A 15,123-nucleotide genomic window follows, 5' to 3' on the forward strand; every position below is an offset into this window, starting at 1 on the left:
ATAAAATAAAAATCAACCAGCCACCCTCCTCCTCTGACAAGTAAAGAACAGTCCCTTCATAAGTAAAGAACAGTCCCTAAAGTGCAGTGAGGTTTGTGGGCCGTTACCTGCCACAAGAGAGAAATGTGAACGGCTCGTTTCTCCTCTGACACGCCACATACCTGTGTGCCGCCACGGCTCGGTTGTCCAGGTACTACTGGGCAGTCATGACGCCAACGAAAGAGGAAATTACTGGATCTGGAGTCGGACTTCTCCGTCGCCGGTAAGCCGTTATCTTGCGCCGCAGAACACTATGAGCCTCCGCCGTAAAACTGGCGAGGTTTTTTTATTTATTTATTTTTTTTTGGTGCGCCCTCACATAGATTGCGCTCTGGGCGGTTGCCTACATTGCCCATAGCAAAAACTGTCCCTGCCTACGCCACACTTTGACTTATTTCCACCCTGCCGACAGTGGGACTTATATTCATTATGCCGACAGTGGCTTGGAAAACCGCCCATAACCGTGTCATACGGGGAAGGGGGAAGGCGGCTGGAGTTCCTCCAACATTTGCGGTTAGATTATCATATTTTTTTATTGACAAAAATATAGGCTGCTTCGGCTGATTTTTTCATGCGCACATGTGCCCCTAAATATTTTTTACAGTTCGCACACACCTATTTTTAGTCGCAAATGCGAGTGAAACGCTCGCACTGTCGAGCCCTGAAGTTGTAATAAAATGGGTATTTCCAAAAATTAATACTGTATTTACTAAAAGATCGATACTTGGTGTCTGTGTATCGATACAATATCACAATAAGCTGGGCGACCAGCTCTTGGTAGAGTCCTGGTTGTGCCAAACTTCGGGCTCTGGAGTGTAGTGTATCAGCTGATGTGGCTCATAGACTGTCAGAAGTAGCACTGCGGCAAAAAATCGTGATTTTGTTATCACTACCAGCAAAACACCTGGTGGACAAAACACCGTAGAGAATTGTAAAGAAAAGATCTGATTTTGAATAGCTTAAATTTAGCTGATACTCACCCTCTCAGTGGGGTTGGACGATATTGAAATTCCCTCCTGATGATACTGCTTTAAGAAAAACAACAATGAACGAAATTATTAGGGATGGGGGGATCGATGCAGCACAGTATCTCAATATTTTTGTGTGGCAATATCATTGTGACACGGATACCAAATATATATATTTTTTTATGTTGTTTTTTTTCAATTAGATTATGTAAATTGTTTACATTGCAAATACAAATTAAAACTTTTCGTAGCCTACTAGAATAATAAAATCACTTGCTTTTTCAGTCTACTAGATACATTTTGCTTCAATGAAAATGACTGAAGTGAGATGACTTCATCTTATTAGATAATACAGATATTGACCATGTTTTCCTTTGGTGACATAATTTGCAGTTGAAAAAAAGGTAATAAATCGCAATATATCACAGTTTATTTTATTGCCATGCTCAGCATATTGCAATGATATTGTATCATGCCTAAAGTGTCATGATAATATCATATTTTGGGGCCTCTGGTGATTGTCACCCATAGATATTATTTTGCAAAACACGCTGAAGAGAGATACAAATCGATATAAATGTATGTGGACTGGAGACACGCATGTTGCAATATTCCTAAGTGGCCACAAAATGACCACAATGTAGAGGCCGTAAGCTTATTTTACACAAAGGCTGAGATCAATAAATCAGATCAATTAATTGTTATTGTACATTTAACTGCCTTCAAACAAGCCTCACCACTGCTGACTGTCAAGTTTACATTTTGTTACCTTCACAAAAGCCGCAGTGATTGAGCACTGATTACTCACTGGGCAGGAGTGTTGGTCCGGCAGCTCTTTGTAGATGGAAGTGGTGGTAGACTTGCGTATTCTGTTGGATGGCAAGTTGTAGTGGAGATTTTTGGGTGTTTCTGACTTGTTTATGGCACAAATTACAAATCACTTTGTTCATGTTCTCTGACTTCGCTTGTTCGTTTTATTTAAATCCAAAGAATCACTAGAGAGATGCGTCAGCATTCACTTTGCTAATGAGAGCGGACATCTTTAATGCTGCATTTAGGGCCATATGGGTAATTGCATACAGGTCAGATGAATGCTAGCATGTCGTTACTTTCTTTTTTATACACTACAACAGTAAGATAAGATAAAATACACCTTTATTGATCCCCCAATTGAGAAATTCCAGTGTGTTGAAGCGTAGAGAAAGCAAGAGAAAGAGACTGAATATAGTGCAAAATTCATAGCAGGCGTTGCATAATTGAATCACTGGAAAAGTTGGCATAGAGCGCTGAATTTGTCATATCTGTCCACCAAATCTGATGTTGTCGACAACATGACTGAAATGTCTATCATGATACTTTCTTCTGCCATATACAGCCCTTATCTACTAGTGAAGCCAAAGCTGAGGGATTTTCATTTTTTTTTCCCTTGTCTTCATCTCACCCCGCAGACCTGATCACCTAAGCTGTCATGTCAAGCATGTCCATTCCTCAGAGAGGCCGTTTAAGTGCCAAGTAACGGTAAGAGTCATGACTCAGTCTCCTCTGCATATTGCTGTCATATTCGCTCTGAGTGTAGACTTGTGTATTCATTGAAATAATGATCAACATAATTCATGCTCAAAAGGCCAGATCAGATTAGACAACAGCTGCCATCTAGAAGCTACTACTTGGACAGCTGAGTCACCATTGCAACAGGTCTTTCATTTGCAATGTAGTTTACATTACACATCTTGCCAGTTTCACATTACAGATCTCCGCTAAGTGCAAATGAGTTCTCCATGCTTTCAATCCACAATGTGAATGTCCTATCGGGACAAAGTCAGTCCAGAATTTGTGGCAGAACAAATTACTTATCATATATACATATCTTTACATTTTGTGCAAGCAATGAGCTTTTGTTTGTCTTATGAATACAAATGCCTTTTGTTTTGTACATGTGCAACAAAATTCAGTGGTTTTGTGGATGTAAGTAACATGGTTGGGTTTCTTATGTGTTGAAGGAAAAAAAGAGAGAAAAGAAACTGTATTCACTGGTTTTCTGTTCCAGGCATGTACCTCCGCCTTCGCTACCAAAGACCGTCTGCGCTCCCACATGATTAGGCATGAAGGCAAAGTGACCTGCAATATCTGTGGCAAAATGCTAAGTGCTGCCTACATCACAAGTCACCTCAAGACGCATGGCCAGGCCAGCTTCAGCAACCCGTGTAACAATAAAGGTAGGCTACGTCTCCTTGTACTTTTCTTCAAGCTCCTCACTACTTTGCCCACTTTTCAGTTTAAAACTTAATCGGTAGGCAAGTTGAGACTGTGACAACTCCCCAGCAACACATCTGCAAACTTTGCATAGGCTAATAACATATTGGATACATAATTTGATTAACCAGTGATTTAATTTACAGTGGAACTAAGCAACAGACTATCACTGCCTCAACGGCTTCTCTAGAAGTCTGTTGTTTGTCCAATCAGTGCCATAATTGATCTGCCATTATCAGCTTTCAAGTTGTAATGTGGTTCTGATTAGGCCTGCTGCAGTAGTCCTAGTTAACATTGTTACGCAGTGTTCGGGCATACACTGATTATATTAGGTTAGGTTAGGTTATATTACTTGCCCATTGCTCCCCTTTGTCATTTTATTATTATTTTTTAAAGCAATATTTAGTCGGACGGCATCTCAAAAACTGTTGAGCGCATGATAACTTTTCCAATTGCACACAAGTTATGACTTCATTAGATTTCTGATGGTTGTTCAATCTAATGCTTATTTTGCACTTTTGTTCAATAACATTAGCAGTTCTGGCAATAATCACTTACATGTTTTATTAAAAAGTTAGTGGCAGACTTAATGAGGAAAGAAATCTCGCAGTTGAAGAAACACTATCAAAGATGGTAGTAGGTATAAAAAAACACAAATCTGAGCCGTCAACACAAAATTTTCCAACTCCAATTTTTCGGGGTAGAGGTCTGTATGAACTGCCTTATTTAAGTCTCGTTGAACAGATGCATAGTGCAATCTCCCAGCTAGTGAGCTTTTAAATTAATCTAAACTGGTGATGTACTGTCACTTTGTCCTCATAACATATTTTTTGTTCATTGTAGGATGGTGGTCATGTAAACCTGTCAGTTTCAATGTGTTGCTAATGTGTATAATCCTTTGGAAGTATAAAGACTGACTACGAGTCAAAAGTGTAGCATATATTAAGTAAGTGACTGGCTGACTTGTCACTTACTTAATATGTCACTAGTCAAATGGAGAATAGTTCCTGTGTTCCTGTATGCCAGTCGTATCAGCGCGTGTACCATAGCTTAGTCCATCGCTCCTGTTGATGGAGAAATCCCAATAAGCTTGTAGCTCATCTGACAGAAATAGTCTTGCCCACTAGATCCCACAAGATACATAGAAAAACCCTACAGTTACAAACCTTCAGCCTTGTACTTGGCCAGTATGTAACTGTTTTGTCTCACTAAATATTTGAATTTCTTCCTTAGATATTTGTTAAATTTCTTCCTGTGTGTGCTCCTCTGGTGGAATTGACTGTTCATGCTTTCTTTTGAAACTGTATTCCTCTGGTTTTGTTGGTCTAAAATAATGAGCTAATAGAAATTTAAAGCTGTGTAGAACTCTGTGCTGGGGTGTTCATATTCTCATTGCTGTTGGCTGCATTGGCAACTTTCTCATAACCGAGAGGTAAGGCTGTGCAATTAATCGTCTGGTGATCGCGATTACGATTTTGAGGTCAAACGATTTCAAAATGAATGAAATCGAGGGTAAATGATTTTTCGTCATGGATGCCTTGAGATGTTATTTTGTCTTCTACGGAAGCCGCGCATGTGCAATACTGCCCCCTCCCCTCCCTTCCTCTCCTCTCCTCTCCTCTCCTCTATTCACTCCACGAGTTAGTCAAGTAGGTGAACTACTAACTACGACTACGCGTGCGTGCGTGCATTGGGGCCAAACTCCCCCGTGCGCGATACAGAGAGCAGAGGAGAATTGTAAACGTGCGACCATGTAGAGACAGAAATGACATGCCGTTGCGTGAACAATATGTCATCACGTGCGCCGGATAATTGTGATTTCAATTTTGACCAAAAATAATCGTGATTATGATTTTTTTTCCATAATCGAGCAGCCCTACCGAGAGGTAATTGACTCTGTGTTAGTTTAAAAGATATTGGTTAATATGTCTTACCGTCCACAACAGAATACCTCATTTCTGCTACATTTCCTAGACCTCTCTGTATTGTAAAAGGACTGGGGGAAAAAAAGAAACAACACAAAGTAATTTGAGAGTAAAATCTAACATTTGTAAAGCATAATTCTCTAATTTACTGTCATTATACACAAGGGCTTATTTACTCAGGTAGAGTCTGTGAGAACAGTTGTACAGTGTCTTCTGTTGTTCTGGAGGAACTTGGTCAAGTCACTTAGGGCTTAGAGACTACAAATTTATCGCCCTTTTTACACAGAGATGGGTCCATAGAGCCACTACAAAGTCCCTTCTTTATGCATCCTTTGTATTTTTTCGCAGAACCAAACAGTGGCAGCATCATGGTGCTTCAGTGTGTAATTTTAGACAGCATGCCAGCATTGCAGAATCAAAAGAGGTGTGACAGCTATGACATCTAACACAATAGTGTCGGCCTCTAATGTGACATATAACATAGGCGTCGGCAATGCTTTATAAACAATTTCAATGGTATTAACATGTCCGTTAAACTCTTTTACTGTCCCTGTTTTATGGTGGCTGAGCTCGCCCTCTGCTCTGAGGGTAAGGACTTCATTGCTTTCCCAATATGTGGACATTTTCAGCTGCTGTTCTTCTTTGTGTTAGCTGCTAACTGCTTTCAGCTACTGTTTAAATCTCCCGACAGTGGATCACACACATAAGTCGTCAAAACATCACACTTGTGCCGCTCATGATCCCGTCCTGCCAGCTGTCCCGTTAACACAGACATTGTTTCGGTGCTGTTACTACCTCCCATGGCAGATTAAAGGCGAGACAACTCTGTCCCCCATTCCACAATAGTACTCTTTATACAGAATGGCGAGGTGGAATAATGGTGGGAAATTGCCACCTTGAAGAGGCAGTGTAAAAAGGGTTTATGATAGAAAACCGGCATCACAAACTAGGGGTATGGATTTTGAAAGGTGTGGGTGTTAACCAGAGAGGCCAAAAAAACAAGACACTATTAAGTTACATTATAGGAATTGCATAATACAGCAACTTTGACCATCATGACCATTCTTTTCTTTCTCCCTCTCTCTTTTTCTTCTAAATCTGTCTTTTCTGTATTCCCCAACGTTTGTAGTGCAATACTAAATCACTGTTTATCTTTGTTATTTACTGTTTCCCTTAAAAGGACATGAATTAGATGTCATGAATAATGCAAAAGTAGTGACTGAGGTGACTAAAACAACCTCCCCACTTCAAATGATGAACAGCATCCTTGAGAAACAAAAAGTATGTCAGTTAGAATTTCTTCATGACTGCTGCATTATAAAGTTAAGTTTAACTTTCTTTACTAAATTGAATCATTTATTTGTTCAAAATGCCTTTGTTATTCTGACTTTGGTAAAGAAAAGAAGCATATGTTTTGTTTTCCTGACACCACTAGAAACTATAAAGCCCATCTTAAAAATGTTGAATATTTTACACCCCATTCCCACGCCACGTACACACAAATTAACCATGCCAACTGTTGACGCTGACTCCCAGATGATGGCACTGCTTCCCTGTGCTCTTGTAACCCCATATGTGTCTGTATTTCTGAATAGGCATAAGTGACTGGCAGTGGAACCACTCAGGGCCACGAAAAGGTAATCCAGTAGCTAGTAGCAGAAACCCCTAGACACTGAATTATAACCTCTGCAAATCATAAGTGGCCAGTTTTTCTTCAAGTACCATGTCACTCAAGTACAGAAGCATTTCTTTCTCTGAGAACTGGTGTAATTAAGGTTCTTCTGTTTTGAAGATATACAGTTTTGCTAATATAAGGCTAAATATCATGAAGCAGGATCAATAGATAATTTAAGATAACCACAAACTGGACCATAACACTTAAGCTAGATGCACACTACTTGGCCTTTCATCAGAGGTCATCTTGAATTATTTGGCTGTCATTTCTGTCCTGACTTTGACCAGATTAATAAATTGGCTTGTTCATTCACTCAGATCTTCAAATCTACCAATTACAATAACAAATAAGTTTGACAAAAATTAAGACAACCCAGGTGAGATTGGGTCAAAAATGAGCCAGCAGCGAGCCAGCCATCTCACAGCATGGGTGAGACAGGTTTAAAATGACTCTGTGATGTGCTGGCCCCAGAACTCCACCACAGTCCTTAAGTGTAGTGTGCGTTCAGCCTGAGGAATACACAGAGATAAAGATGTCCTTCATAATGTGTTCCTGTTTCAACTGAAAGTTTTGAATTAAAATAAATGGACAGTTAGCTGGTTAGTCTATTGATCCTGCTTTTTGAATTTACCCCTCAGGTGAGTTGACTGTAGGAGAGATTTTAAATAACTCCTTCCAAGTCCTAATTGACAACTCTCACAAAGGTAGGTTTCTTCAACAATATTACCACAGTTGACATAATGCATTAATGATGTATTGACATTTTCAGTGATCCAGCTAAACAGCCAAGGAGCTGAGAGGGCTGTTGACTTTACCTGTTTTGGAGGGGTGGCATATTTCTATAAGGTTGACCAGCCCTAAACATACTCGTATCTGTCTTTTTCAAAACAGATGCCAACAATGTGCACAACAACTCGGCCACCACAACACCAGTCACCAACACGGCAGCCATTACCTCGGCTGTGAACCGCGGTGGCATCGCCAGCAACCCCGTCACCATCGCTGCTCAGATGAACATCGCCACCAGCACGGTCAACATCACGTCACCAGTCAACCTGCAGCACCCGGTCACCATCACCGGCCCTGTAAACCTGGCCTCTGTCAACATCCCTACAACAGCACACATGAATATCGCCCACCCAGTGGCTATCACCACTCCTATGCCCATGAATATCACCGGGCCACTCAACATTGCCATGAGGCCCATGGAGAGCATGCCTTTTCTATCCCAAGTTCTGCCTTCCTCCCCTCCTTGGTAGAGCTTTTCTTTGTTTTTATCCTTTTCTTTTTTTTTTTTTTTTTTTAGCCTGTGTAAGAGCCGATAATGTTTTAACTGCCTAATAATGGGTGAGCCTGTTAAATCTTAGTAAAATGGCCCTTTTGATGGATGAATTAAACTTCAAAAGGTGATAACTAATGTAATTCAGCTATATAGATAGTAACCAATGATTGTTACTTACAGGAGTGATTATTACTGCATAATTTTTGGATTTTATTTGTATTTATAGAACATAAACATTTTAAATGCCCTTAATTATGACAAAGAATTGTTTTGCCAACAGTCACTTACTGGAGAGCATTAGTCTCCAGAGTATGCGAGATAAAGTTTGCTGCCCTGCAAAGGAAAATCCGTCAGTTTAACGCTCTGTTTTAGGGATGGGTACATCCACACACTCATCTATCTTAGTATGTTTTTTTTTTAGTATTGGTATGTTAAATGTTGTAATATAGGACATTTCTAGAAATTTAATAGAGAGAAGTTTTACTGATACCAGATGGGAGTTTCTGTGTTTGGCTAAACCAGTGAAATAATTACCCGACAAAACAAGGTACTTCATCACATTGATGTAACAGCTCTGTAAATCAGATATTACCATGAAGCAGTCCTGCTCATGGATTAGCAGCATTGCTCACACTGGCTTAATACTTTAAAATGGAGAGAAACCTTAACAGCAAGGCAAAATTTCTGACAGATATCAAATTATTATCATCTCCAAGTGTATACCATCGAATCACTCAAACCTAGTCTATGGTGTTACACACTGCTGTCTAGTTCATCTGTAGTGTTGGTCACAGCTTTTAGTGAGTCTTTGGTTTCTGAGGGCCATGTCAGTCTCAGATATAAACCAAACTGGTTTGACAAAAACTAAATGTCATTTACTCAGAACCTGTTTAGACCTGGTGGTAACATGCATTTCGGTGATGCCAACATAACTGGACAGCCAAGACATTATTCACACCTGTGTCTCTCATGCATCTCCAGCTGTCTCGCTTTTTTTCAGATTTCATTACTGCCCATTTCACTTTGCTTTAGAAGGTCAAAGGGCCCAGCGCACCACTATGATGTCAACAGAAATCAACTTTTCTCCTTCCATAGGGCAAAACAATAGATAGTCACGTAACACTTTGTCTAACTCATCATAAAATGGGCAAGTGAATGAGCATTAGCCCCTCGTCACGAACTACCATGGCCAGCATTGATGATGATGAAGCATTTACACTACAAAAGATATGTGGTCAAATGCATCCCAGACCACCTTGGCAAGTGGTTTGAGTGATAGGATCACAATGCATTTTGAAGGTCGTTTACACCTGTATTTAGTGTCCACTTGTGATCAAATCACTCAAGATGCATGTTACCAGCTATACACAGGCTCTAAGTTTCCTCGTAGCTATCAACAGCATGTCAGTCTTCATCAGTTGTAGAGCTGTCATTGCGAGATCTAAATATGGACCTCCGCTCAGATAATCAATAGCTGTTACCTCTGCTGCCCTAGTTACCCCAGTGATGTCACAAGCCACCAAACACTTCAGATAACTTCTGTCCCGTGCTATCATTACATAACCCCGTGATGTGGGTGGGGGTGGATTGTTGACAGGTGATATTTCGTGCAGATATTCTGTGTAAATAATGACTATTTTATGCCAAAGATTTTCTAAGTATAGTGTTTTCCCCCCTAAATTCTATATTTTAAAAGAAAAGGGGAAAACCTTTAAACGGCATTTAGACACCAAATTCTTGTTTTTGAAATCCAGAGTAATGAAATTGACACTTTCGGTGGGCCTGTCTGACCTGTCTAATTAATTTTTCATTAGAAGCTAACAATATCCATTACATATTTTTAGTTTTAAAATGCAATGCGTAAACTAATGTCAAGTTTTGCATTACTGGCAGTTCATCGCATGAACATGTTTTATTATACTTTCAAACCAAAAGAGTATTTTGTTCCACTTTGGTTTAAAATTATTGGGCAGTTACAACAGTATCAGCTGCTACATTGTCACACATATGTTGTTTTTATTTATCCCTTGTCTAGCCCTTTTTTAACTTGGGTAGTTTGTTTTACGATGACAGATAGTTGAGGGTGAGCCAGCTCGTTGCAGCTATGTCGGCATTAAACACATTATGTGCTGTGAAAAGGTCAATCCTTGTAAAGTCCTTTTCCAGATTTCTTTCATTTCTATTAAGCCGCTGAAGGACAGTGTCGGTCTTGTAAAAGTGACCACTTAAGTGATTTCTTCAACTGGGCATCTGACTTCAAACATGGGTGACCTTACTATACCTTAGGCTTCATTTAACAGCTCCTTAAATGGAAGTGTATTGCCGGAGTTGTTCTTAAATGCTTCCTTTTAAGGCAAATTTTGTTTCATGTTTTTTTCTGTTGTTATTTTAGTGGACTTATCAGTATTTGATAGTTTATGTTTATGTAAAGATTAATTACAAAAAAAAACAAAGCTTCCATTTTGGGGGAGGATGAGGGATGTTGTGGATTTCACTGATGGTTCAGAGGCTGCTTAGACCCATCAACCATCAACTCCCCCCATGTCTGTGTTTTAAAATTGCTGGAAACCCATCAGTCGTCACTGCTGGATATTCAAACAAGTTTATCTGTGACCTCTGTTTGGGAAATTTTGTATGTATTTATATCAGGACATGACAGTTGAAGGTACAACAAAGAGGAGATATCTCGTACTGAAAGCATGTCCCCTACGATTTGCCCTTAAAATGGCAGTATTATCAAAGGTCAAATAATTTTAAATTTTGATTACTTAGGACTCTTTAACTGTAGAGGTCAAAAGAGCTACCGAGTGGCTCATTGGACTCTGTACTACAAAAGCAGCTCCAAAGTTAACTTGTGGTATCTTAAGTTGGTTAGATTGTTTACTTAAGCAGGTATAGGATCCCATCACTGTCAGTCAAACTCAGGAAGGTTACTGAGAAAAGTCTTTTAAAACCATGTTCAACAATTTACACACTGACCATTTCTTTGTAAATATGAAACACTATTTTATTGCCTTTTACCTTTTGGGAGAGGGAACATCTCTCTACTTACCATAGGCTAGCAATGCAAGAACTCTATCACCACTGATGTGGCCGTCCATCCCGCAGAGGAGAGAGAAATGAGCAGAGACAAAAGGATACGGCTGGTGTCACTTTCTTTTTATTATAAACAAATGCATGAAAAGGCCATAATTCCACCAGTTTATCCTACTAGCAAGTATCACCTGTGTAACTATGGCTGCTGCCATAGAACTTGCTTGTTGTCCAAAAACCATTGCATAATATTAAGGAGCCATACTGCTGCATCGGTTTCCATGATTCTTCATTGAACGCGGAGTATAGTGTATTCCCCTCTGATCGTCAAACGAGCTGCTTGCCAATGCACGTCATCTGCCCCACATGGTGCTACTCTTCAGAGACTAAAAGCCACACAATTCTTAAAGAATAAACACTGCTCATGTTACACTCATTGAAGGAACATGTCGCCCAGCAGCATGGTTCTTGTTTGTAATTTTGTAGGTTTTGGAAAATTGGTGAGTTCTGTGACACAGTGTTGTAGCTACACACATCAATTTTGTCAGCAGGATCAACTCATTGTTCTTATAAAGAAACAAAACCAGCCTTAAACTTTTTAAGCTGAATTTTCTCTGTAGATCTCACTTGCAGAGCTCAGAGTATTGTTTATTTTGGTGTTTTATTTTTTTTATTTTATTTTTTTTTATCCTGGCAGTTCAACTTGACTGGAAAGTTGAGGCTTTGATCACAATGGAGGCTTTATTTCCTGCTCAAAGCATAGGTGCACCTGAAAGGGCAAGATGGCAGAGAATCAGAGTATCATTCAATAACTCCACTTTCTTATATGCTTTCCCTGTGGCGTCAACAACCCTTCACTTAATACTGACACCAGTAGAGTACTTCATTTGATACCTTTTTCTCCGCTTCACTTCATTTAATGCATCAGGCAGTAGTATAGCCATACCTTAAAACATTTTGGCAGCATCTTAGCATACTAACCTGGAAACTCCATCAAATCCATGCGCTCAACTTCACACCGCAGGCTGTATGGGTTGTAGCTGCTGTGGAATTAACGTCCTATTATACATGCACACTTTATCGTGATGGCCCATCAGCAGACGGAGACAGGTAATAGAATGCTTTTCAATGTATTTAATATTCATTTATTGTGCAAAATAAGAAAAAGCATGTTGGCCAATTCTGATAGTTCATTTTAAAGTCACAGTCAGCCAGTACCAATGACATGCAGATATTATCATGCACCCCAACTAAATATGACAGCTTGTTTGGCATTCACTTCCTGCAGAAGTACCCCCTCCTCCTCAGAGTCCGGTGCTCCACCCTCTTTAGACATTCATTTGGGCATTCTAGTCTTAATTCTCTCAACTTTTATTTGGGACTAGCAGGGTGTTTACCTGTGCTATTTAGGTTCAGCTGGCACGCTCTTTCATCTTATGAGAACAATGAGATTCATCATTACAAGAACACAAGTGCAAATAATTCTGCAGTTTAAGAACACGCCATGAATGTGACAAAGATTCTCTTAGGACCTTTCTCGATAACAACTTTGAGAAAAAACAAAGGAAGAAACTGGTGATTGAGGCCCAGTGTTGGAAACTGCATGTAACCGTAACTTCCGTTAATGGAGGTCACTGTGAAGAATTGCCGTGAAAAGTGTATTTCAACAGCTCCACCTAGAGTCTCTCTGTTATGTGAGTGAAGTTGAGACTTTGCACTTTCAGGACAGGTTTACAGAACACACTGGGTCCACAACAGATGCACTTGTCACGGCTTGAGCCACAGACAGTGACTGAACAATTGAAAAATCCTGTGAAGTCTCTCTTGTAATCTCAGCCTCAACTGTTTCTGCACCAGGCTCGCATAATAGTCCACAGTTCCTGGCAGTGTGTCCAGAGGAACACAAGAGAATTACTTTGTGGATGTGAAGCCTGTTTGTAGTTATGGGCCATTTAATCAGTGCAGGAACTCTGAAGCACTTGCAGCAAACTGTAGGATGTGCACACTACAGACAAGTGGTACTTAGAGGGGCATTTCAATTTGGTGGAATGAGACAGAGACTGGTGTTTGTTTTTACAGTTCACCTGGCCACATCTGCATTTTGGCAGTCCAGGATTTTGGCCCCTTAATTTTGTTGTGTGCATGCCAACACTGTCCACCAAGGGAAATGCTCTGATGTGGAATGGCATTATGGAATTTGATTTATTTCCCATCTTTATTTTTGTTTATTTCTTTCAATGTTGCATGTGGATGACTGAGCTTGTCCAGTGTAGGTTTGAGTTCAACAACCGTTATTAGAAGGCTAGTGACTTTTTATGAAAACAAAACACTAAAAAAAAAAAAACTAGGATGAAAGGAAGTGTGTGGTGTCATTTGTCCTTCTCCAGTGGCCGTAAACAAGTGTGCCTGAAATACTTTGCAAGACTTTTCCACACGTTGATGCTTCCTTCTCTAGATGTGCTGTGTGATGGAATAGTTTTGTGAGGGAAGCCTTCATCAGTTCAGACGGCCGAGCGCCCCACAGGTCTGGCAACCAAACTATGTTGTGATTAGCCTTTTTTTTATTTTTGAAACCTAATGATTGTGAAGTTATCATTCTACTTCAGGAACAACCTTGAAACATGAATTGAAATCTTTATTTGGGTCAAGGTTGTGTAAATGTATCAATGACATTAAACCAGGTGGTAGTTTGGTTTTTTAATTTGACTCCAACCTAATGTGAAAAACATTATTTGGCCAAATATTGATCTGGAAGATCATTTTTTATTTTTTATTTTCTGTGAAGTTTGTATGATGAATTTGGCAGATGTGAAGGCAAATGAATGTATATCTTTGTACAAACAATTTAGTTAAGAGGACATGTTAGTTATGACCGACACATGCAAGAAAAAAAATAACCTTTTATAAATCTTTTTGTATTAGAACATTAACAATGGTAATTTTTGTATATACGAAGGCTAGGCTTTCTGATTAGCAGAAAGGTAAAAACATTCCTACATTTTTTTTAAATGTATGTCCATTGAGAATAATTATGTAAACATATGCGCAATGTTTTATGTGCCTTTTATTTGGGTTTGTCTAAATAAAAGAAAACAATAAAACATGATTGTGGACTGTCCATACTCAGAGGAAAGTCAATACTTGTTCATCTCAGCTGAATCTCTGGACTGACCCCCCCTGCCCCCTGCACTTGAGACACTCCACTAGATCAGGAGAGGTGTACTCCTTTCTGGTTTTAGTTGCTGTTCCTAGCTTTAGTCAAGGTTTGTGGGAGGCTGAGATGGTTGCCGAAGTCCCCGCCCGGTCTGTAGGGATGTTTGTGATCTCCAAACTCCTCTGTGTCTTCACCGGCTCACTGGCTCACAGTTGGCCTGCTCACGATGAAAGTGCCTCTGTGACTTCGCTAATTGGAGTGGATTTGTGGGGGATTTTGTGCCAAATCATGGTCTGTATTTGACGACAAAAACATTTCGGTGTTTTTTCATTCTTTAACTATTAAACATGGAAAATGTGATGGGGCTGTGTGAAGTGTGTCTTTGTTTGATATCCAGTAGTTAACTGACATCTGAATGAGCAAACGTGCTACAGTATAATTCAAAAGAATCCAGCTTACCGATGGATTACAAGTGTATTTCATTCAATATATGCAGGGTTCCCACAGTCACGGAAAAACTGGGAGAAGCCACAATCTTGTTTTCCAGGCCTGGAAAAGTCCCAGAACCCTTGAACGTTTTGGGAAAAGTCATGGAATTTAGTTGTTTTAGTTTTGTTTGATTTAATTCTTACAGTACTTCTCTGTGTATCACTTTTTTTTGTAGCTGTTGACATAATGTAGCTCTAATATGCGTGGGTGATTGACAATATTTTGTTTATGGATGTTTTTTTATTTCCTCCCTGCATTCTGTCTCTTCTATGAGTAAGCTAGAATTATGTAGAGTTTGAATCTGA

General features: G+C 39.7%; 1 protein-coding gene across 3 annotated transcripts in view; it reads left to right on the top strand.

Moving 5' to 3' along the window:
- The window catches only part of vezf1b (vascular endothelial zinc finger 1b), a 25,177-nt gene extending 10,491 nt beyond the window's left edge, over positions 1–14,686 (top strand). Inside the window, exons 3-7 of one of the 3 annotated variants that reach the window (XM_050056093.1) lie at positions 2,456–2,525; positions 3,055–3,223; positions 6,781–6,822; positions 7,499–7,564; positions 7,752–14,686. In XM_050056093.1, the coding sequence (XP_049912050.1) occupies positions 2,456–2,525; positions 3,055–3,223; positions 6,781–6,822; positions 7,499–7,564; positions 7,752–8,119 (715 nt within the window). In that variant the 3' untranslated portion in view covers positions 8,120–14,686. The remainder of the gene's footprint in view (positions 1–2,455; positions 2,526–3,054; positions 3,224–6,780; positions 6,823–7,498; positions 7,565–7,751) is intronic. The other 2 variants (XM_050056102.1, XM_050056107.1) reach the window with 2 other exon arrangements.
- The last annotated feature ends 437 nt before the right edge of the window (positions 14,687–15,123 follow it).

Source organism: Epinephelus moara, chromosome 2 (assembly GCF_006386435.1).
Source record: "Epinephelus moara isolate mb chromosome 2, YSFRI_EMoa_1.0, whole genome shotgun sequence".
In the NCBI taxonomy this organism is placed as follows: Eukaryota; Metazoa; Chordata; class Actinopteri; order Perciformes; family Serranidae; genus Epinephelus; species Epinephelus moara.